The 24,206-nt window shown below is 45.0% G+C and overlaps 1 protein-coding gene across 3 annotated transcripts in view; it reads right to left on the reverse strand.

Annotated features, from left to right (window-relative positions):
* Nucleotides 1-1,757: 1,757 nt before the first annotated feature.
* KIAA0319L (KIAA0319 like) overlaps nt 1,758-24,206 on the reverse strand; it is a 33,500-nt gene continuing 11,051 nt past the window's right edge. For 2 of the 3 annotated variants that reach the window (XM_075722129.1, XM_009486522.2), the window contains 18 exons: nt 21,104-21,395; nt 18,885-18,986; nt 17,947-18,044; nt 16,672-16,759; nt 15,334-15,426; nt 14,516-14,648; nt 13,137-13,365; nt 11,910-12,033; nt 11,217-11,349; nt 10,177-10,325; nt 9,705-9,856; nt 9,376-9,514; nt 8,865-9,024; nt 6,534-6,676; nt 6,171-6,293; nt 5,539-5,629; nt 5,087-5,178; nt 1,758-3,070 (listed from right to left, as the gene is read on the reverse strand). In XM_075722129.1, the coding sequence (XP_075578244.1) occupies nt 2,883-3,070; nt 5,087-5,178; nt 5,539-5,629; nt 6,171-6,293; nt 6,534-6,676; nt 8,865-9,024; nt 9,376-9,514; nt 9,705-9,856; nt 10,177-10,325; nt 11,217-11,349; nt 11,910-12,033; nt 13,137-13,365; nt 14,516-14,648; nt 15,334-15,426; nt 16,672-16,759; nt 17,947-18,044; nt 18,885-18,986; nt 21,104-21,395 (2,529 nt within the window). In that variant the 3' untranslated portion in view covers nt 1,758-2,882. Of the gene's footprint in view, nt 3,071-5,086; nt 5,179-5,538; nt 5,630-6,170; nt 6,294-6,533; nt 6,677-7,326; nt 7,389-8,864; nt 9,025-9,375; nt 9,515-9,704; nt 9,857-10,176; nt 10,326-11,216; nt 11,350-11,909; nt 12,034-13,136; nt 13,366-14,515; nt 14,649-15,333; nt 15,427-16,671; nt 16,760-17,946; nt 18,045-18,884; nt 18,987-21,103; nt 21,396-24,206 lie in introns of those variants that run through there. The other variant, XM_075722130.1, reaches the window with a different exon arrangement.

Consider the following 24,206-nt stretch of genomic DNA (forward strand, 5'->3'; position numbering starts at 1 on the left):
GGTGCTCGGGTAGCAGCACAGCAGCGATCAGTGACACCCCGGGGGAGCAGGAGAGGGTGGCAAGGGGTTTCAAAATAACGCGTTCGCTCTATGTGCACACACCTTGGGAGAGGTCTGCGCTACCGGTGCGCTAAAGCGGACAGTCCGCCCCGTCCCCCGGGTCAGGGGGTTCCTACGCTGGGCCAGAAGTTACCGCCTTCAGCCTGGGAGGGTCCCCTCGCCTCCATCAGCTCCCACGAGGCTGGGGTGCGGTTGCTGCATGTCCCCGTTTCTTGCAGCCCGGGAAAGGTGAGGGCTCAGCGGCACCGAGGGTTAACACGTGGAGCGAGGAAGAGGGCTGCACAGCCAGGGAATACTAATGGGAGGCAGAAGTCTAAGGGGAGCTTGCGCTATGCTCTGTCACAAACCTGCACTCGGCAATGACGAGCGACTACTGAGCGAGGAAGCCGTCCCACCTGAGCCGCTTGGCATGGGGGGAACGCCACAGCCCAGCGCAAAATCCAGGGGGTGCTGCCAGCTGACTAAAGCACCCCAACCCAAACGCTTGTCACTCCCCAGTGAAATGTAAGGACGAAGAAAATAATCTTGGCTAAACAAAGGTGTTGGCGGTAACAGCTGCACAGGTTTTAATTCTTCCCTCTTCCGTAACAAGGAGCCAGGCTTGCTTGAAAGCGCACTCTGCGTCTCCTGCGAGGGGTACTGCTCTGCAGCGCCCAGCCCCAACCTACTGCAGGGGGACTTCCCCGGGACGGGCAGGAGCAAGAGGCTCCAAAAGCACAAGGCCCAAGGACCAGAACCGGGGAGAGGCCAACGGCTCTCCTCTGACAGCACAAAACGCTTTCAGGCACGGTCCCAGGACCGCATCTGATCAATCCCTGCAGCTTCAAAGCCTCATTTTCTCGTAGTTTGTTCATCTTGCATCCACACGAGGGGAAACGCATCAGAGGGCGGTGTCACCCAAGAGTTAAGTGTCCGGCCATCGCACAGCTCGCAACAGCGGCTGCACTGAGGCACGCAGCAGGGAGCATCCCGGTGTCAGCCATCCCCGTGTGTGGTCCTGGGCAGGCTCGGAGGGAAGGAGCTGTCGGGAGAGCGGGTGCCGGAGCAGCCCGGGAAGGGGAAGCCTGGCTCGGAGCACCCACCAGCCGCCTGCGAGACAGACGAGCCGGAGGGTGGCCGGTGCCGCGACGCAGGCGGGCGAGGGGCAAGCCCCACGCCTGGCGCGGTTGGGAGGGCAGGAGGCTCGTGCCTCGGGACTGGGGAGAGCGGCAGGCTCCAGCGCTGGTGCCTGAGGAAGACAGCTGATCGCCCAGAAGAATAAACTTAGCAGCAGCCACGACTACATTGAGCGAGGGAACGTTCCCTTGCGTTCAATAGTGTTTAATCTTCATCTAGCTCAACACAAATCAGTAGTGCAGCAATATAAATACAACCGAGGAAGTTAAAGCCTTTTGGCTTTCATAGCTCAAAAAAAAAAAAAAAAGAAAAAAAAAGCCAGTGAAACAAGTTTCCAGTTTTTAAATTAAACACAAAGAAAGGCAATAAACTGCCCACCCATCCACAGAGGAGCAGCGGCATCCTTCACACCAGCGAGAGGCTGATTTCTGTCCGAGGACAGGGGTGCATCTTGTAAAAGCAGCACAGTGAGATAAGGGAGCGGGTACGGGAAGGGATGCCACAAACCTGCCGCCCGGGGCCCAGGCGGCAGAGACGCACGGCCGCTTGCTGCTGGCACTCACCGTGTGATGCCCTCAGGTACCAAGAGTTCCCCCCACTAAAGGACACCAAGCGCGTACTTCGCGCTGCGTTAGCACGCGGGGCTCTTCAGCTGTAACAGCACAAGGCCGCGAAGCTGCCAGCCAGAGGGAGCAGCCAGCTGCTGAGGACTGAAGATATCAACCCCTGTTTTCCTGGGTTGTGCAAATTTTAAGAAAAAAAAAAAAAAACAAACCCACAGTATATAGCGTTTCATAACTGAGATATGGTTAATGACCAGACTCACGGACAGCTTGGCGACCAACAGAAGGTGCTGGGGCCACTGAGCAACATCTCACAGCTTTGGAATTAAGCCACAGGTACCAAAGGGGGCTGTCCCCTCCCGGCTCTGGTACCCAGCAGGACAGCTTGCCGCAGGAGGGGGTCTCCTAGCCCAGCCAATTACCACAGACAGGTCAGCTCTTCCCTTCCGAACAGGCACCGTGTCACCAACGCTCCCAGTGAGAAGAGCCTGACAGTAATTTAGAACAGCTACAAAACCCTCTCCTACCTGCAAGCTGATGGAGTGTGACCATAGTGTTTAGATTCCCCCTCCTCTACTCTCCAAAAGCAGCCAAGTGCATGTGAAAGGACAAGTCTAAATTAAAACAGTGCTTAAACCATTAGGGAAGGTGGGAGTGAAAGAGAAGAAAGCTGTTCGACAGCAAAAGTAGCCCGTGGTAGGCTACTGCAGCCTGAAGGGAGCTCAGAGCACAGCTCAAAGCACAGCCTTGACCTTCCTCCTCCGAGGAGCTCCCAAGGCAAGAGAGCTGGAAGTCCACGGGCGTTTCCTCCACTGCAGTCTGAGGTGGGTTAGGAGGGTCCTGCACACGCGCAGTCGCTCCAAGTGGTTCTGTCCTGCTGCTCTCCAGGTGCCAGCTCTGTCTTTTCTGATGCTTCGCCTGGGGTTCACAGTTGCCTTCTCCTCCCTTTGATTCCCCTTGAAGTTCAAATTCAAGTACAACCAGTTTTAACTGAATGAAAAGAAACCCACAAATCCAAAGTTATTTTCTGTGAAACGAGTTAGCAGCGTTGTCCTAATCAAACTGGCCTCCAAAGGCCCTTGCAGGATAGGGACGGGAGCGGCCTTTCCCACTGAGCTCCAGCAAAAGGCCGCTTGAGGGGAGCTATAGGATTTCCTCCCTCTGGTTCTTGGGTTTGAGCATCACTTGTCCATTGCGCAAGGAGCCATTCTGGCTACGGAGCAGCTTCCCTTTTTCACGGTCAGGCCACGTGAAGATGGCTTCATCACTGTCCAGTTCAGACTCCGAGTGCATCAGGCTAGTGTTGAGGACCTGGGCTTTCTGTCTGCCGCCTTTGAAAGAGAGAGATTGTCAGGTTAAAAATACTTTCAACAACCTCACCTTACTCCATTCCCCCTTTAAGTCTCCTTTTCCTATCGTGTCAAAGGGGCAGCCTAATCAGACTTTCCTGCGCCTGTCACTTATTCCCTCAAATGCTAAAGCCAAAGCGATCCCATTTCAGATACTTTGGCACGACACAGGTCACAAAGACACTTCGAGATAGTGCAAAGCACAACAAACAGGTAGCAGAGCAAATTACGTTACCAGAAGGGGCTGTGAGTATACAGGGGAGCTTTGTCTTCCTGACCTTGCTCGGGGCATTGCCTAGAAAGCTTTCTGAGGACTAATGGCTGTAGTAAAGAGAATATGCAGGTGTGCGAGGGAACGTCGCTGTGCTCTTACTACCCTCCCTACTCTCATCTCTGCTTCTCTTGCCTGCAAGGGAAGAGAGATAAATTAGAGAGCTGAATTTAGATTAATGCACAAGGACAGGAGAGAGACTTTTACTGATATTGTCAGCAGAGGAAATACTTAAATTTAGCCTTTCCTTAATGGAGAAATGCAACGTTTCCTCTGTTAGCAGAATGCTCCCTGGACATATCTAGCAGGGAAAAAGACTTTAGTCAGCAGCCCGCCTCGGAAGAAGCAAGATGAGTTTAGTTACCAGAGAGCAAACGGTTGAGGCACATTTGCTACAGACTGCAGAACAATGAGCCCTTTATTTAACAGTGGGGCTCTTTGCGCGAGGTGACAGATGGTCAGATCAAAGCAGAGTTAGGTGCTGAGGGAGGAAAACACACATGGTTTCTCTTCAAGGGTATCCGTATTTGTGCAGTAGGGATGGCCCGGTTCTCAGAGGAATTGTCTGATCAGCTCTGTCACTGCAATGCCCTCCAATGCTGCTGTTAGGCACTGTTCGCTTTACTGGAACACCATTAAATGGGATAATACTAAGATGAGCAATTATTTTCCACTAGCAAACAAGGATCAGGGACTATTTTCCACATCCAGTTAAAATAACCCCTCCTCTAAACAAAACCAGGACGCACACCCTTATTTGAAATGCTTATTTCAGCAGCTGAAGTGCTCCCCAGCGTTTGGCGAGGCTGTGCTTTGCACAGACTTTCCCACGTCTCCCTCCTTTCCTGGTCAGCCAGCAGGTGACCACAGCTCAGTTCAGGTATCAGATACCATCGCAGCAAAAACGCTCCAGCCTGAAATAACTCGATGATCTTTGCAAAGCACCTGACAAGCACTCTTGAGGACAGCAATGCGGACAGGAAAGTGCTGGCTAAGAACATCGAAGACAAATGACTGCCTTTCTGGAATGGGCCAACGGGCCACACGGAGCACTGAGGACTTCATGGGTCTCTCCCCTAAGATAAGCGTCTGCTTCCTGGAGAAATTAGAAGATGAGCTAAAATGTGAAACTTTCAGAGCCTGATGATCACAAGGGCAAGAACGAATAAATTTATGAACAAGTCATTTGGGGTGTAAGAATACGGAGGCAGAAATAAACATCGCTCTCGCCAGGCCGTGAGTATTTTCAGGTTGCTTTCAGGTGTCCCTTTGCTTACTAGCCAAAGTCAATCAGTTTAATGAAATGCTTAGTAACGCTGAATTCATGCTTTGCTGTAGAGGAAGGAACTGCATATCGGCAAGAAGCAAACTACCAGAACCCAATGGAAAACTTTATAGCAAGAGAAGTTATAGTCAAGACCCAGTTTTGGGCTGCCTGGATCAGGGGGGTCTCTGCACAGCTTACGTTCAACCACTTACTGCTTCTGTGATAGGAAGTGGAGACATCAGGACCAGGCCAGTTTCAGCCCCAATTTCTAAAGCAAAGAGTTATCTAACTTTACTAAATACCCTGTATACATATCTGAAACAAGCTCTTAGATCTTCTGAGACTCGTCCGTCAGTGCCTAACATCATGTTTGTTTCATTCTGTGATTTTTTTAGTCCACTGAGGCAGAGTGTTCTTATTCAGCATTCTGGAAACGCTGAGCTCTTTCCTCATGTTTTACCTGCTTTGGGATTTGGTTTTAACTCCAGGCTTTCTTGATCCGTTGCATCCAAAATCTTGTATTTGCTTTTTCTTTTGGATTTGCCTTTTCGTCTAAAGGGGAAGAAAAGGAATTAAGAGGCAGGCCATTTCTAAAAAAGCCGGAAGAAAAAAAACAACTCTGATCTTCAAAGCTAGAGTACTTGCTTATTTCAGATTATGTTCATATCAGAGAGCAAAACATTAAAAACATTGCTTTAGTTGCATATTTATAGGCTAATCCAAATCTTGCTTCTTAACTGAATCCAGAATTCTAGGACTTCATGTTTCACTTGAAACACTAAGTGACAAAAAGTAATATCCCAGGGCTAAGCAGATGACCTGCTGGGACGATGGGTTTGAATCTTTCACCTCCTAACGCAGCTACTTGGCTCTGAAGCACTGATACAGTGGGGGTTATGGCCTCAGTCCCACCTCTTGCAACAGCAGATCACCATCCAGGATAAGATTCCAAAGGCAACCACAATGACGAAAGATGCAATGATCACATACAGCACACTCCACTCTGAAAGCAAAACACCCCAGAGATAAAGACGTTTTGGCACCTCATACAGTTGACAGTGTGCGCTTTAGATGACTATTCTTGAGAAAGAAAAAGAAAGGCCTGACCCTTTGCAGAATTAGAGGCTAGCATCCATCACTGACAGCACCACTAACTCGCCTACGGAAGCCAGAGGCTTGAGATCCAGTGTGTGGACTCGCTGCACAAGGGCATTTTTCACTGTGTGTTGATTTATCAAATTTGCTTTTCTGTGGCAGGAAAGCCTCTGTAGGGGCATGACAGAAAAGAGGTCATTTATACACCTCTCGAACGGACTCAACTCTTATTGAGTGTTCACTGAGAGGGTCTGAAGAGGAGTTGCTTCCCTATCAAATATCGCCTGCTTGGAAGGTACATGTAGTGAGATGAGGGCAGGAACTATCTCCTTGTTTGAGCATCGTATCAGAGATACTGGGAGAAAGCAGGTACCGTCACTCTGCCTACCCTGGGTTTCAAACACTGTTCGCTTTCCAAAGGTGAACAATCCCAGGGAGGCTGCACGTACCACAGTTGCTTTCGCCGTCCCCCATCTGCACCCTGACGAAGTTCTCCATCCAGAAGGGGTCACAGACGCAACGCTTGGTGAAGGAGTCACAGCGCCCGTGCTCAGAGCAGTTCAGCTGACACGCTAGGGACCAAAACCAGCAAGGTGAATTAAATGACTTGCATGTGAGGCAAAAATGGGACAGTATAGTTCAATACAGCCAACCCCCATAGGCTCTAACTTGAACCTTGTCACTCTGTAGTTCATCCTCTTAGCTTAGCTGTAATCACAAGCAGTAAGAAGTGTAAATGTAAGCATCGAGGCCTCACGCCAAACTAAAAAGTCCCACTTCACTAACAACATAAGACAGTGACTCTTACTTACTGACTGTGTTAATTTCTAATGCCCGGAAGATGAGGAAGTCTGACTGTTGTTTCCGTAGTTCGTTTTTTAGCGTCCAGGCTACCTCTCGTCCTTTGAATATCTGATGGGGTGGCTGGTTCTGTACAAAAAACACCATCTTCGTGCTGGAAGTCAGACAAAAATGATTATCTGCTGCTTCTCCAAACGTCGGGCAGAAAGCCATTCTCCCTCGTCTGTCATTAGAGGGACTTATTCAGAATCCCAAATTTATTTAAGGACCAGACTTCGGTCTCCATCTTGGAAGCAATAACATTAGACCTGGTCATATGGTAGAAAACCCTTTGGGACATCTGATTCATCCGTATTTTCAAAGCTAGGGCTGGACTGTTCTTGAGTTTGTGAATGGTTTTGTCAAGTCAAGTTTCAAACATCATCAAGCACATCTTTGCATGTTCACACTAAATATGCAAATCCCCAAACTTTAAGGTCCTGCCATTTTCATAATCTCCTCCCTCGCTGTAGGATCCTTAGACCTTACTACACGTAGAACTTGGGGGCTCTGTTAACTGCTTGGCACAGAGCTCCAGCCACAGAGATGACAGTGAAGGTTTACGATCTTTTGCAAAGCTTAGTTTGAATGCGCAAAGCGTTATAGCCAGAAAAAAGCACAGGCGCAGATACTGTTTTCTGCACCTTTTATTGCATCAACTTTATGATAGAAGAACTTGCTCCTCTATGCTTGCTAGCCTTGCAGAGCCCTGTGTATCCTTCAGACTCACAAAAGGATGCATTGATGTTTCAGATTAATGATTACCAGTGAGCCTATGAGTCAACAGGGTATTAGTGAAGCCTTCAGAGTATGTGAAAAAACCGCAGCTGGGGGAAAAAAAAAGAAAAAGGTATTTTTTAAACAGTACGAGTTACTTAGATAGTTGAGGCAAAACTGGGATCTTAAAGCCATCTGTCAGAAAATAATCTCTGCTTTTTTATAGCGCTTCCCACTCTTTGGTCTACTTAATAAACAGATGAAGCATTAATTACAAGAATCCCTTCCCTGCCTTAGTCAGTGAAGAACAGTGGCAACTGGCCTGGTCATGGCAGAGATAGAAAGGTAATATTACAACAGAAAGTGCTGGCTCTTCTGTTCTGAGCTCTTTAGGTTTGCATGGACAATGAATTCTGATTTTACTGCTACAGCAGGCAACGTGGACACGAAGGTATCGATACACTGCTGAACTCGGGAAAGTCTAAAGTGTAACTGCGTATTTATTACTGACTTGCTGCATGACTTTAAGCATGTCTCTTAAATCTTTTTCAGTACTTTATCAACCTTAAGCCTACTTCATTTTCAGTAAAAATTAAGTGCAATATTGCACTTATTTCAACAGGCTACCACTCTGTCCTTGACAAGCTTGTTGCCATGCCACTCACACGCATGTTCAGGCATCCTCAAACATACCTACAATGACGACGGGCTGCTGTTAGGAGAGAGCTACATGCAGCTGTTGCTGTGACAACGCTACCACACCAGTCGCTGAAGCTTTCTGCAGAACAGTGAATTTCCCAGACCAGCCATTTGTGCAGAGGTGGAAAGCTAAACTCGATCAGGTACTTTCATGCCAAAGCAGCATGGCCAGGATCCAGCTGGGCCAAACCACCCCTTGTATGACCTGCTGGTTGCCGTACTTGGAGCTGAGCAACATCACCCAGGCGGGTGATGGCCATGACCCTGGCCTACAGCCCTGCCTATAAGCAAACTTCCACTTGTTTAGAAGAGACCAGCTGTAGTTTATTGTAAGCTAAATAGCAATCAAACCCAAGTTTTCCTGATCTCTTCAAACAAAAATTACACTGGTTTTCAACATTTTATTTTACATTAAACTGAAGCCGATGTAGTTTTATGTTAGCTTTACTGCCTGCACAAAGTCGGCACGCAGGGTTACTGCTAAGGGGATCGCTGCACCACCACCTCTGGCGTGGCGTCAGTGTTTCACCAAACTACTCCTGTGCCAAGCCCCGTTACTTGTCCAGTTATAAGTCAGAGCTGTAGAACACCCTTCAGATAGTCTTCACAATTTTCAAAACCAAATCAGATTCATTCTTATTTTACAGATTTGGGGGGCAAAGACATTAACAGCAGAAAACAGCTTTTGAAGACAATGCAGCATCTCCAGAGGGGAATGGACCTGCTTGGCAACACACCTTCTCTGACCTGAGCAAGCAGGAATATCAATTTTAAGCAACATCTCTGCATGTTCTGATTGTCCAATCGGCTTTCCCAGGGAAAACAGCCCTTGGTTTACTAAACCCTCAAGCAATCCCCCTCCGTGCACATTCACAGATGAGCCCTACCTTTGTTCGGTGTACGGCTGGATCTTCTGCACAGTAATGTCCGAGTCGAGGACCCCCAGCAGAACGCCTATTTGTCGGATGAACATGCCCTTCTGCCTCTCAGTCAGCTGGCTGACATTAACATCCAGAATTATCTCCACAAGGTTATTTTTCCTAGGATCTAGTGAGAATGTAGATAATACAGATCTTCAGAACTTCTGTTTTACAGTCTGCGCACAAGTCAGGTTTCTAGTATCTTTCCAGAATGTTTCTGCTTTGAACACAGGAGTACAGAATCTCAGTGCAGGAAGGGATACCAGTCTATGACTTTCACAGGTAGTGGCAAGCAGTAAGAGTCAGCCCCCAAGAACCACATGAAAATACAATCACATCCCCCAAAACTTTTGACCTTTTACAGTTCTGAGCTGCACTCGACTACATGTTTTAAGTCTCAGTACACTGCATCCAGACAAAGGGAGGACTTGCTAGTGCATTGTAGGCAAATATGGTACAGCACAAAACCCAGACTGACCAGGTTTGACTTCCACTGTGGTCCTTTCAACATCACTCTCTCCTTTGGCATCTGTTACTCTGAGGTGGAATGTGTAGGTCCCTTCTACCAGATTGGACAGGAGAAGGACAGGATGATGGTCTGAATTATTTAAGACTTCCTGGAAGGCAGAGCAAAATAAGTATCAGGAAACAAAGGGTCAAACTAGCATGATACATCATCACACTTAAGGATATCACTAAAAGGTAGCAGGTGCAACAACCAGCTTTACATTTCCTCAGGAGCTGTCAACACTACCTCTCTCTGACTTTTGTGATGACGCAGTCTGCCATTTAAGAAAGAAACCTCACCCCAGCTGCAGGGCTTCCCTCGTCCCGGGTCCACAAATAGCTGACAATTCCCTTATCATCAGAGGACTTCGATCCATCCAACTCAGCTGTATTTGTGGGCAAGGTGATGACAACATTACCAGCAATCTTTGCAACCGGCGGCTTGTTTATCTCTAAGCAAACAGAAAGAAAGCAGTTGGAGAAGAGTCTGGTAACACCCAATCAAACCCTACTGCATCAGGTCTCCACTGTAACCCAGAGATCCCTGTCTAACCCTGGAGGAAGCAAAGGGAAATTACATACTGCGGGATTCAGCTGAAGATGCCACTCCTCCAGAAAAGGGAAACCCCTGACTTGGAGAAAGCCATTTCAGTGCTCTCCACATTATTTTTCACTCATTCCTTACTCCCATTGTGCCTCTGAAACACCGGTTTTGCTGAACTGCTGAGAGAGAACCTGTGTCTCAGGCAGCTCTGCTCATGGCTGGACATACCTTCTTTGACAATGACGTTGACCGAGCTTTGGCTCTGCAAGTTCCTCTCATCTTTAACAGTCAGAGTAAACTCATACGTCCCAACCTGAAGGCCTGTTACAGTGGCAATGCTGCTGTTGGCGTTCTCCAGCTTGACACCATCTGGGCCCCTAACCAAAGCACAAGAGGATCAGTTTAAACTTTGCACAGACCACAGGAGCTAGCCTCACACCAAACAGGAGGCTCAAGCTCAAGCAGAGTTTATGGGGATGCAGACAGACAGTGGCCTGGAAATACAGAGTGCATGACAAAAAGCAAAATTACAGCAAGATAATCAAAAGAGTAAGTGCAGCATTCAGAACAAAAAACCGTAATTTCTGGTGGTTTAGTGTTTTGGTTATTTTTAAACCAGGGGAGCACTGATACCAGCATTTAAGTAGGGTTTACAAAAAGTAATACTTTCAGCAAAATTGGCTCATGTGAACTGCATAATAAGCCAATTTTTAAAGAAAATGTATAGAGCAAAAATAGTTCCTTCATTTATAAGAGCTTTGCACAGACTTTGCATTAGCAAACAGAAAAAGCTACTGCAAGTTGCTCATAGGCTTTTTCCTGCATTCCCTAAGCACTTCAGGGAATTTTGAGTCTGAAGGGAAGCATGACAATGAGAAGGGAACACCACCACCTCATTCAAACATGCTGCAAAAGGATCAAGTTAGAAGGCCCTGCTGTTATTTGATTACAAGAGTCAGCCTCTTCATATGGCCAATACCACATTACACTGCTGTGATTCGAACGTGGCTGATCTCCTTTACATGCCACAACCATGCTGAGAATGGGAATCAGGGCTAGAGATGAAGGCAAAGGTATTTCTAATGCTCAAACAAAACTCCACCTCTCTCCAACTACACATAAATCCTTGTCTCATTCTACTCACTGGTAAAGCTTGTCAGTCAGGATGTGACCAGGATTTAACACAAGGGAGGCATGTGGGGGTGTGTCTTGTTTTAAATGAAAGACCTAGATACTTGCATAAGAACAGTCTGCAAGATGATACACACCGTGTTTTTTCCCAAAGAAAGGAGACTATCTTCTGGTCATCTGAGCTCTTGCTGCCATCTAGGGTGGTGCTGTCCACAGGAAGAGTTAATTCTTTATCTGGACCAGCATCTGCCTTTGGGGGCTTATTGTTCTCTGAAAAAGGATTGCAGGATTTTTCAGGCACACGCCATAAAAAGGTGGAACTTAAACCCTAGCATTAAGAAGTTTCTCCCTGATCCCTAGTATATTTCTTGCCTGTTATCTCAACCTTGTACTCAGAGAAAGCGAAGTTAAAAGCAGTTAAGAGTTCAGATCAATTTCATTCACACATCTGCAATAACATGAGAATGAAATCTAGGAGTTCTGATTTTTGCTCTCATTCTCTAAGCATTACTCCACTTCTCCTGCTCCTGTCCCAGGACCAAGCACTGTGGGCAGAGACAGCTGCTTGGAAATACAATCCTGCCATTACGGTGGGATAATGTCGATTAGACTACACTGTGTAAAGTAAGAGAACAGCTTAGAAAGGCAATATTCCTAGAAACTTTCTTTTGTTGGTTTTCAGCAATATACGAGCCCAGAATGATCCTCAATTAGAGCAGCTTTTCTGAAAGCAACACAAAGCCACCATAAGATCCAGAGTATGTTGACAGGTTGATGCTCGCCTCTAGCCCCTGGAATGGAAGCGGCAAAAGCAGCTAAGGACAGCTTACCTGGCTGGACTATCACAGTGACCTCTGCAGTGGACTGGTGCCCCGCAGAATCAGTCACTATTAGCTGGTAAGTGTAATCACCTTCTTGCATCGCAGAGAGCTGTAAGACTGGGGTCCTCACCCCCTTTGAGAAAACATATTCATGCGTTAAGAAGAATCCTTACACAGGTGATGACAGACCAGAAGACTCTGCTTCTAAAACAACTATTATCAGCCAATTCTAGGGGCTTATTATTACTCCTGCTATGGGGCCAGAAGTCTGTGCCACTTAAGCGTGCAAAGCACTTACAGCTAAATTTATGCACAGCAACAAGGACACTGTTGTGGAATGTAACAAGAGTAATGCCACATAGGTGTTCAGAGCTTTTGAGATTCCATAGTTAGCAACTCAAACAAAACCTCTGGGGACCCCTGTGCAAATTATACATGTTGTGAACCTGATTCATGGACTCTCTTATTCCATAAATTTGACAGTAGTAACAATCTTTAAAAGGAAAAATGATGACGTGGAAACAAGTTCCAGCTTTTACTGTTTAGGACTGAGGAGTGTCCGGCCAGTATCAGCAAAATTTAGACTCCAAGGATCAACTCAAAAGAACCAGTCCATTGTGTTTGCCCAGCTTAGGAAATGCATGACCTGGCAGAATAGGTTATCCTGTGCATCTAAATGCCATCCTGACTGATAGTTACCTGAAAGATCACACAGTCTGGCTTCCACATCTGCTGATAGCACTTAAGCATCCCTATTATACCACCATTATTTTAGCTATCACTGATGTTCTGAGAAGTCAGCAACAGAACAGAGAAAGAACACACTTCCCTAGCAGCCACACAGGTTAAAGTGAGATACATGGGTGTGATCAAGTTGTGCTGAGACCTGCTGTACGGGACATCAGAATCCAAAGCCATCAAGTTCCCATCTCTCTCAATCCTCCATTCTTGAGCAGTATTTAAAACTGCATTGCTCAAGAAAGGAAACAGGATGCCAGCAAAAACCTGTGGCTAGACTGGTGCACCAGCTCAGCCACAAAGCCAATACCAGCTTCATGTGGATTTAGTTTTAAGTATCTAAGATTTTAAGTATCTAGATTAAGTATTTAATCATCACACACTTGCTCTGTAGGATTATAAGAAACATTTGCTAAAAGACAATTAAAAATGGTTTGATTATAGAAAAAAAGCCAGCCAGAGAGTAATCCAGGATGAGTAAGGGAGACCTGCACTGACCTGCATCTCCATCACCTTCCCTTTGCTGTTCGGGCTGAGCAGCCACTCATAGCTGACAATGCTGTGATCATCGGTGCTCTGATTTCCGTAGAGGGTGATGGAGTTCTGAGGCAGGGTGATCACTTGGTTTGGGCCCGCATTTGCCACTGGAGGATAATCCACTGCTTTGTTCACGGTCAAGTTTGCAGTGGTGGAGCTGCTGGCACCATCTGAGTCCACTACTGTTAGACTGAAGTGGGGAGGGGGGAAAAAAAAGTGAAAGCAGTGAAGAGTCATGATTATCAGAGCTGAATACAAAACACTGGCTGGAGTTAATGCAAAAGAAGAGTTAGAAACTTAAGACATTTTCAAGGACAGGATAGCAATTTTTTTCAGGAGTAAAAAAAACCTATGGTTTAAGGCAACTGTGCTTTTTCTGAATAGAAACTTCCCCCAAATGCCCAATTATTGGCCTCAAAGCAGTGCAAGAAATTCAGTCACGTCCACCTCACACTTGAAATCTACCAACTAGTTCCAAGATAAAACTGTGCTAGCGAGAGATCATCAGCTTTCACATACACAGTTGTGATGGAAAAGACCTCCCCGAGTATGACACTGCCTCCCAATAGAAGACGTTCGTTAACATGGCCACAGACGTTCATTACTAACCCACAAGTGGCCTGAACACGGTATGCCTCCTCAGGTAGGCTAGTACCACAAAACAGAACTGCTTTTTGCTAAATCTAGATCGGAACATCAATCTGATTAGTTCATATACCAACTGCTTAAGAGGAAAACAGTGTTCAGTTATAGGTACTCAGGTTTATTTTATTTTAAACAGATCTGCTGATGCAGTGCATGGACATCACACCAAAATGCAGACCAAAGGAAAAACACAGAACAAACATTAAAGTAAAATCAGCAACTATCTATTACTCGGGTACATGCAGAAAACCATCAGGCCTCATTCACTTATCTGGGACAAACACATTGCATTTAAAAACTGGATTTAAAGACTGCATTTCTTTCTAAGCCTTTACCCAAACAGTTTAGATTTGACATTTCAAGAGACATTTTGTAGTCAGACAATACATTGTTCCCTTCAGCCATCATCTTAAAACAGTGCTACAACTTAAAAATGAGAAGTAGCTGGATAGCTTATCTCTTCTGAAGTGAAAAGCTATGAAACTACCTGAAAGTGTAGGAGTGGGGGGGAGAGAGAGAGATAACATCACAAAATAGAGTTCTCTCCCTGTTGCTGGTTTTTTGGTCTTTTGTGTTTTGGTTTGTGGGTTGTTTTTTTTTTTTTTTTTTTTTTAAACCAGACTAACATTTCAGGAATCGTGTACATTTTATTCTTAAGGGATGAGAACTGATCAACTCTCCCAGGTGTAACCTACCTGAATGTGTAATTCCCAGGTACCAAGTTGGTCAGCGTCAATATGGCAGTATCACTAGAAACTTTTTCCTCCCGTAAAGGACCCTTCAGTTCTTCCCAGTGATAGCTGACAATTTTATCATCATCAGTGCTTTCTGTTTCGATTATGGAAGAAAATGCACATACGAGGAGTTAGAAAATGCTGCTTCACAAAATCCAGATGTTCAGTCCCCCACTTCAGTGTTGGGCTTAGTGGGCAAAGGCATTTTTGGTCCAAGCCCAGAGGTCTCTTATGCTCAGAGACCCATACTGTATGGCTCTCCTCTACCCTGTTTCACAGGTATACTCAAACACCCTTAATCCCAGGTTTGTATATGTGCTGGGGGAAGACAAAAAAATCGGAAACAAAACACTAACAAAATAATACTAGCTGGGGGTAGGACAACCTGAACATATTTAAAGAAATTCCCAAAAAGCTCTAGAGTGGGCCAGGATCAGTAAGGGTGGTGTGTTAGCTAACTAATACATTTGAAGCTTAACACAAGAGGCCAGTAATTTTGACTGACAACAATTTTTTTTATTCTAAGCAGCAACCTCTAGAGCTTTTCCTTTTTTAGGAGATTGGCTCAGACCAGTGCCCTTCAAAAGGAAAACACAGAGAGGTGCTGTCGTGTGCGTATTCCCCTCTCCTGGCAAGAGAGGCTGATTCTTTTCAGTAAAGTAGGCTTGACAGTGTCACAGCCAGTTCCTCTTAAACTTTATCCAAAGGGACAGCCCAGAACCAAAACACACAGAAACCAGGCTTGCTAGATTACTGCATTTAAAACAGTAGGTACTCACGGCTGCCATCAATAACAGTTGAAATGGTTGGCAGCGAAATCTCCTGGAACTGTGGGGACACGACGGCAACAGGAGGCTGATTCACCCGAGGCTCTGCAACAACACCCGAGCTGTTACAATGACATCTACAGGCAGATCACAATAAAAAGCCCTGGCCAAGGAACTCTGCAAAAACTACTCTGCCTTTGTGCGCCAGGAATAGCAAGCAGAATACATATTGCACATCCTCTTCGCTCTAAGCCGCTCAGTCCTGCAGTCAGCGAGTCCAGGAGTCCAAAGTGTGGAACTGCTGTGCCACAAAGCTCCAAGACAGCCAACGATCAGACTGACTGCAAAGAACCGCACAATCAATGACAGTGATTCGTGCTTTCAGCAAGTTGTACACCAACGCGGGGAAACAGGGCTAACTAAAGGCATTTAAAAAAGCAAGGAGGTGAACTGCCACCACACTAGTACTCTGGAAATGGCTGCACCGCATCAGTTCTCCCATACTGGGTCAAGCATTCAAGCACAGGCCATTCTAACAGAGCAGCACCTAGAGCTTCTTGCCAAAATTTGGCTGCTGCTCTGAAAAATGAATGATTTTGATGCAAGCTGCCAGCTGCAGATTCACTGCTTATAAGGAAATGATCAGCAACAGCATGCAGAAGGCCAGCCACATGCTCTTGCTAATTTAGGGAGTACAAGAGCACTTCTTTGCCCACAAGGGTTGTAGAAAAAGTCTTGCTGAAGTGCGCAAAATAAAGGATTTTTTGCATGAAAGGAGATGCAGAACCTGTGGTTGCCTCTTTACATAGGCCATCTAAAAAGTGAGACCTGGTGAGACAGCCAGCACAAACTACTGTGTCTGCACCAGCTTGTCTGCAAACCATGCCTCACAGTAAGGAATGAGATTTGACTTAACCTGCCTGTGGTTGGGAATGATATTCTTTACCGGACAGGGACGAAAAGAACCTCCAAAGGAGCTTCAAAGCTCTGGCTTCCCTTCATTGTTTCCTCCTGCTGCTATAACCTTTTTACCCAGTTACAGCTAGTTTTTATGGAAGCAGAGGCCTTCCAGGGTGAGGCATTTGCTAAGCACTTTTGCATCAGTATTCCAGCTCTTTTATCGAGTGGTTGGCCTGTACGCAGTACAGCAGAAATAGCTATGTGTATTAGCAATAGTTTCACATCTCAGGAAATGACTTAATACAGTACATACATACTGAGTTCACAGCACAACGAATTTTCACTACGTTAAACCAGGGTCCAGTCAAATAAGCAAAACACCATGATACAAGTACCATGGTTTGTCAGAGACAGGTGAAGTTAAGAAAAGATACAGTTCCACCAACTCACTTGGATTCACTGTTACATTCACATAACCTTCTCCATGTGCATTTTCCCCATCAACGACAACTTTGAATTCGTACAGACCAACAGTAAGCTGGAAGTAAACACAGAAGATTATTTACATTCAGGACGGCAGCACCTTGTCAGGAGTTATTAGAAGGTCAAGTTACCATGCTTTGGCACAGTAGCACATTAGCAGCATAAAACACAGGCAATTACGCTTCAACCTATGCATACACAGCAAAGGATGGTTTCCATGCCAAAATGGTATTATATATATCTTTTCATTTACAATGGCTATACAGAAAACCAAAGACGAATATTTCTTTCTACCACAGGTGCCACAGGATTGTCAGTCAAGCTTTATTTTCTAGCAACAATAGACAAACAGAAGAGACATAAAAGAGATTAGTTCAGGTTGTCTGGCCACAGGAATCTGTACTAGCAGATTGCATTTGAGATGAGAAAGGCTGCATATAAGAGAAGAAAATCTCTTCTTGTGTGTTTTTACAAGGGAAAGTATTTCTTCTCTTCCTTCTAGGTGACATGAGTCAGGCAGTCACCCCTTCATCATTCACTGTTGAACCAAGATGAGAGGGTGAAGGACTAGGTGCTGGACAACAATCACGGTATCCAAAAGGCTGAAACCCTGACAGAGATAGACACGCTCCTTTCAAAGAGCTTTTCTCTGCATGATATCGTGACTAAAGCCTGTAGATTTTTTTCCGAGTGCAGCAGAACCCAAGATGCTCAAAGGAATGTCTCATAAATACAGAACTGTATATTCACACAATATTTAAAGCCATTCCCTTGTTAAGAATCCCCATGTGCAGAAACCGGCAATCCTTTCACTGTTATAGCTTGTCTAAAAGCAGCCAGGGACATGCTACGAGGTACTCCACAGCTCTCATTAATGGAATCAGCAAGTCCCTTTTTCAGTTGGTTGTACAAGGCTTCAGACCTAAACAGACCACCACACTGTTTCAGTAGCAGAAACATTCACAACCCTTTGTTAATGTTAAATTGTGCCATTTGTATGGCTTGACACACTGCTTGTAGGCAGCTTTTAGATCCTGAAATCAATTTCTTTCCCTCATGCCAGATCAATCTCCTTTTTGTAAGAGACCATAAGAGGGCTTACAGTCAAATGTTGGCTGCCTGCCCATCATGCAATTTTCCATCCATCCTGAAATCACATACAAGTCTTTCCTGGCTGCCAGGGTCCCTGTCTTGTCCACTTGGCATTTAACACAACAGGATACAAAGCAGCAAAAGCTTTACCTTAGATAACTTCAGGGTCTGGGAGTGCTTCCCTTCCATTTCTCCACTGTAGTCTTTTGGATGAGTAATCAATTCCCACTCATAGGAATAAGTGGTTCCTTAAAAAAAAGAAGTCCAGATTTTTTTTTTTTTTTAAAAGACTGTCTTTCTGCCATGCTAAAGAAAAGCAAAGGTATTAAACATTTACAAGGCACATTCTGCTGCACGATGGAGAAATGAGACAGGAGTTTGGGCTGCAGCTTTTGGGGAATATACCCAGAAAAGAGACAATCTGTGCTTCTAAACACGTTTACTCTGGAGCCAAAACCCATCTTTCAGCCTCTAAGGCATTAAAGAGCTTTGGAACAATCGCAGCTCCAGGATAATAAGAGAGAAAAATTGTGCCCTCAAATCCTGCAGACACAACATAATGCCAGCTTTTGAAGAGGAATGCATCTCATCTATCCCTGTTGCTGCACAACACGTAACATGCTTGCCCCTCCTCTGCAGTCTCTCACTGCCATTGTGGACAGAGCTACAGATAAGAACTTTACAAATACCTGTGAACAATCTGCATGATGAAATGAGGAGTGTATAGAAATGTGTTCCTCAGCACGTCAACCCCCTAAATCAGATTTCAATCCACCAAATGAGAGATCACTTGCTAAGACAGCTTGTCACCTATCAGTAAATATCACAAACAGATGCTGAAGACGCACATGTTTAAGAGCATGCTGTCTCCCAAATCTATGACTTTGTGGCACTTTAAATGCTTTTTGTGTCTTGCTATTTTCTGTGAGAGGCAGCATGAGGTAATAGCACAGGATGAAAAATTTCTACAGGAAAGCGTTCTCTGACAAAAGACATTTTCAAGATCGTCCTTATTTAATGCTGTATATAATGCCTATTTGCCATTTCACTGTCACAAGCCCTTAGCAGAATTCCCAGGGAAGCCTTACGGGGTGGTGGTTCAGGAAGCACAAATGCATTCAGCTGAACTTCATTCTTTGGCAGGGTCACTTCGACACTGTCTCCAGCGGAAACTACCAGCTCCTTCATAACTGTGAGGGAGAAACACAGAATTGAAAGAGGAACAGGGAAAAAGGTTAGATACATACATAAAAACCGCCTTGGCTTCAGAATCTGTGGAATAAAAACCAGCTACAAATGGCTGTATTTTGTAAACATCCCGTCACTCAATATAGTTCCCGTTTCAGGTTTCGTTCTCATTGTTAATGCAAAAGCACTAATGGGGTTCTACAATCTTAAGGCAAGCCCCAAATTACTCAGTCATCCTTCTCTCTTTGCAGCTCCTGCGCAGCTCCTGCTCCTTTTCTAAAGAGCTGAAACATGACCCTCGGGCCCTGTACAGGGGAATCTATCCACCCAGGTCCAGCAGCACGGGAAGGGTTTTACCTGACAGGTTTTCGGCAGAGAACCCAGCTGCAGTCTCATGGCACAGCAAGACAAACACTGCCATTTACCAAACTGCAATTTCAGATCTTCACAAATATATGAAGAATCCATGGTATTTCTTCTTTGAAAAACTGCTTGGGGGCTAAGACTTTTTTTTTTTTTTTTTAAAATCTGCATAGCTACCACACTGTGTATGGGAACTCAAAATACAAACCTGTTCCTTTTATTTATATTTTCTTTTCATCCCTTTCTTAAGACTTTTCTTGCCATTCCATTTCAAATAAATTGACAGGTAGTTTGTTTCTAAAGACTCCTGGGTAAAGGCTCAAAAACTACGACCGGTGACATTTTTTTTTTCTTGCTTGTTATTAGCATTAAGATGACCAGAAAGTTGACCACTTTTCTTAAGAGTACCTCTTGGCCTCCTCATCCTCCTCTTCCCTCCCCATTTTCTTTATTTTTGTCTTTTTTCTTATCAGGCCTGGGAATTATGCATAGAAAACAAGACCCTAGTTTGACCCTGTCAAAGACAATGTTTCAGAGATATGCACAAAAAATCCAAGCTAAAAAAGATGGGGAAAATGTCATTAAACATTTAGCCTTTCCTCCATCTGTTTATTAGCTACTGGAATTAACCAGTTAACTAAAAGAAAACAAATTCATCAAATTCTTTTTTTCCCCTCTCAATTACTCCAGATCCTGGGATATTACAACTCCACCAGTCTTCCAGCTGCAAAGAGTTCCAAGGCAAAGAGAAATCTGATCTCAGCAGGAAAAAACACCACCAAAACAACAAACAGACAAAAAAATCAAAACCCTCCTTGAAAAAACTGCCCTTCACGTCATCTTTGTATTATTTAGCAAAACAAGGAGGCCCTGGCTACGTTACTTTTCCAACACAAGCCACTGAAGGCGTTTAAAATATATTTTCCAGTTTTAGCTGGGGTAAGCCCTTAAAAAGAATACTAACTTGTTAGCACAAGCATCCAATGAGCTTCCTGCCAAAAATGTCTTTGGATGCAGCATTTTCTTTACACTTTCCATTTGTTCCCTTGTAAGGGAAAGGAACCCTAAATTCAAAAGAAATTCAGCTGTGAATACTTCAGCAAACCGGATTAACTGAATTCTGAGATATCACACGACCAGTATATACCATTCAATGTACGTACACATCCTTACAGGGTGGGCTAATGGCCTGGTTAACAGAGCTGTCCAAAGTGCGTTTTGGCTTTTATACATTTTCAATAGTTTGTTTTAAGAAATACCGGTGCAAACGGAAACATCATTTTGCTGCAAAGCAAAGCATGGGCTAATGGCCAAGTACGCTGCTCTCCATGGCTGAACTGTGCATTGACATTTCAGGGACAGAAAAGAATCAGTTCCACCCCATTTTGAGCAGACATTAAGATTTCTGTTCCACTTGACAGATAGCAGTGTGCCAAGACTACTGAAAGAATGCTTCACAGGACTATGCCTTGCACCGCATCTCAACTTTCACTTTGGGAATTAAGATATCACCATTACTTTCAAGCTGTTCCTGGAAATAGATCCAATGGTCACATGCAGATTTATGATGCCAAAGTCCCATTCTCAGACCTCATGAGTTCACGGGGTCCAACCGGCACGTGCGCTGAAGCACGTATCTCAGCACTTTTTCAGAAGTACCACAATTTCTGAAATAATCTCATATTTTTCAATACTGCAACGGCTCGTCACCAAAACCTCAACAGGTGACATTTGCTGGAGCACTGCACGTTCTCACCTGGTGTGGCTGCAGTAGTACTTGGTGATGCAGCAGTGTTGGTCTGGATTGTAGAAACACTGCCATTTGTGGGAACACCACTTGGCACAGAAGTAGCTGTCTGCATCTTCGTTGTGCTTTTCCCCAGCGCAGGGCTGACTGTGGGCAACACCTCTGAGGAGTGAGGATGGACTAAAGCATCATCTGGCTGCCCAGGCTTCTCAGTCTTCCCGGTGGCTGTCAAGCCCTGCGCTACAGGACTGGAGAATGTAGCCAACATTGATGGTTCTGGTGCAGATGTTCCTGTGTGGATCTGTAAAGGAAAAAGTTGTCTTATTTTGACTTGAACACTGAATGTCAGGGGTTTTTTTATTGTGTTTAAGTTTCACTTCTCCTCCTCCAGTTAGGGAGGCTGAGAAGCCCCTAGTTTGTTTTTCCCAGAAGCAGGATGTTTTACTGCTTCCTCTTCCCTTCCGAGTTGTTTCTCCATGTTCTTCCTCCACAGCCGATAGGCTGTTTCTAGCTCAGTTGAACACCAGTTAAGACCATAGATTTAACTACAGCATCTGAAGTACCACGGCTGTCGATGTGGCAAACATGACAGAAGATCTAGGTTCAAAATTGCAGTGAGTGGAGCTAAAATAACAGAGAGGTGTGATAAGACAGAAGCAAGAAACAGGGACCAGGAACTGGGGTTCATTTGGGCCATTTATTTTGGCCATGTATTCCTTTTTCTAAAGCTGTGCAGTTGGCAAGCACAAAGCAGGAGGATTGAAATGGCATTTTTATGTAATAATCGAATCGTTGCAGCAAGAGGAAATTTATTTCAGAATCACTCTTCAAAAGCAAGGTGACCTGACAAACAGTTCCCTGCGTGCATGCCAGGGGAGATGCTGCTGGGGCAGGGAGCTGGGCTTGCAGGCAGAAAGTTCGCTCACATCCATACAGGATGAGCCACTTTATTGAAAATAATCAAAGTGGCAGGAACAATTTCCTTTCCTTCATCAGAAAATTCCTTTTACAGCACCTAGCCCCATTCCAGTTCTTAGCCTGTCAGGCAATACTCTTGACAATTCACCTTCCACCATGAAGTACATGTGTGTAGCACGTTTTGTTGAGCTAACTCTATTTTGAGAACATCTGCTAAATATTTAAAATGAAGCAATTTACCATCTTTGACTTGGGAAGTGTTTTGGAGCTGAATTGCCCCACTACTCCCCACTAGAGGAGATGACCAAAAGCTCTTATCAGAGGAAATACTCTCAAGCTTTTACACCATGCTGTTGGCATTCAGTCCAGGAAATTGGAACCGGAAAAACACTCTAGACCATGGTGGGCAACATCCCGGTCAGTAAATGGGCTGGGCTTCAGAAAACGCTAAATGCCAGTTGTAAAAATAAAGCTGTGCTGCATGTACTAAACAGCCAGCCAGCCAAGAGTAGCAATAAAAGCAATGAAGGCCTCTCTGCAGGAAGGTTTTTTTGCAGTCTTGGGCAAATCATTTCCTCTCCCCATATCTCACCTAACCTTCCCACAGTCACAGAATTTAAAAAAAAACCACGAATTAATTGAGATAACATCTGAGCTTTATGGACCAAAGAATCAAATGCTATTTGTTAGCATTTCGGACATAAGCTGTTTTTCTCTATTTGCTTATTTGTTGATGGGCTTCCTTTATCTTTAACAAAACTATGGATTCTTTGCAACAAAGATGCAGGCGAAATCTGGCACACTGCTCTGTGCTGCTCTTCATCAGTGGCCCCAGGACAGTTGGCTGTCCCAGGGAGTACCACCTTACACCCGTCCATAACTCCGGTCAACTCAGGATACTGAATCCCTTTTGCCAAGTAATCAAATAAGATAAAGTGAGAAATACTGGCACAACAAGAGGGGAACAGCCAAGCAGAAACTCAGACACTTGAGACAGACTCTTCGGGAAAGGCACGGAAGCAGAAAGTCTCCGTGACTTCATACCACTATGGGGAAGCACTTTTTGCTTAGCAAGAATCGACCCAGACAGGTCACAAGAACGACCATCAAACACAGCGCGCAGGAGACCAGCATCCACCCGCTGGGCACAACAGCCGAGTCTCCGCTTTACTCGGCGATATTTTCAGTGAGCTGGATGCTAGACTCACTTTTTAATGCCTAAACAAAAAAAAAAAAAAAAAAAACAAACCAAAACTTTACAGTTAAGAGAGATTGTCTTCCTCCCAGAAGTCTTCAGGATGAATTGACAGCCAAATGTCTGCGGAGGGCTTGAATTAGATAAGCTTTGCCTGGGGCAACACCACAGTCAAAAACGCCTCTAATGCTTGCAAGCTGAGACATTTCTTATCCTTACTCCATAACCCAGAATTCTTTAAAGCAAAGAACAAAAGATTTCATTCTTGGGGATAAACAAGGAGGAGACTAGAAGTTTGCCAGCTGTCCTATCTTACTAGCTTAGAAAATAGAGAGAAGTGGCATATTGGCCTGAGTGAATGTAGGAGTCAGACACTTTTGAATCCCATCCTTCACTGCCTTTGGCCTGGGACAAGTGACCTGGTCTCCCTGTCTGAGAGTCCTATGCCTGTAAGATGGAACTAGAGCAGCTGCATGCATCAGAATCCGCACTGAACCTAAGTTACTTGAAAGAAAAATACCTGTGTTCTGGAATTGTCTTTTAAATTTTAATGGGCCTGCCTTTGCTGAGCCTGATCTGAATTTACAAAATAGGCTCTTCTCAGCTTAGATTGTATTGTTAGTCGTTTGCACTAGGTGCTGTGTCTGTGAAGACCCTTAAGACACAAAAATGCAGGTAACGTCACAAACCGTTACAGACTTAGCGCTGGCTGCGAAGAGAGACCTCTCCTCCTTCCTGGTAGTGTAAAAAGCACCCAGCACTAGCAGGAAGCACGACAGCAAGAGTCAAACACTAGCAGCCAGAATTGTGAGTGCAGGAATGAGTTCTGTGGCTCTGTTGTAACAACTCCACTTTAAAGGCTGCAGCTTTTTCCAGTCTGCCTGCAGAGCTGCTGCAGTGCTGCAGCAGCCCTTCTCATCAGCAGTGCTGGGCTTAAATACTTCTCCTGACTGGCTATTAAACGCACTGCTATATTTTAAAATTGACAAGTATTTCTAC

Source organism: Pelecanus crispus, chromosome 16 (genome assembly GCF_030463565.1).
Source record: "Pelecanus crispus isolate bPelCri1 chromosome 16, bPelCri1.pri, whole genome shotgun sequence".
Lineage (NCBI taxonomy): Eukaryota > Metazoa > Chordata > Aves > Pelecaniformes > Pelecanidae > Pelecanus > Pelecanus crispus.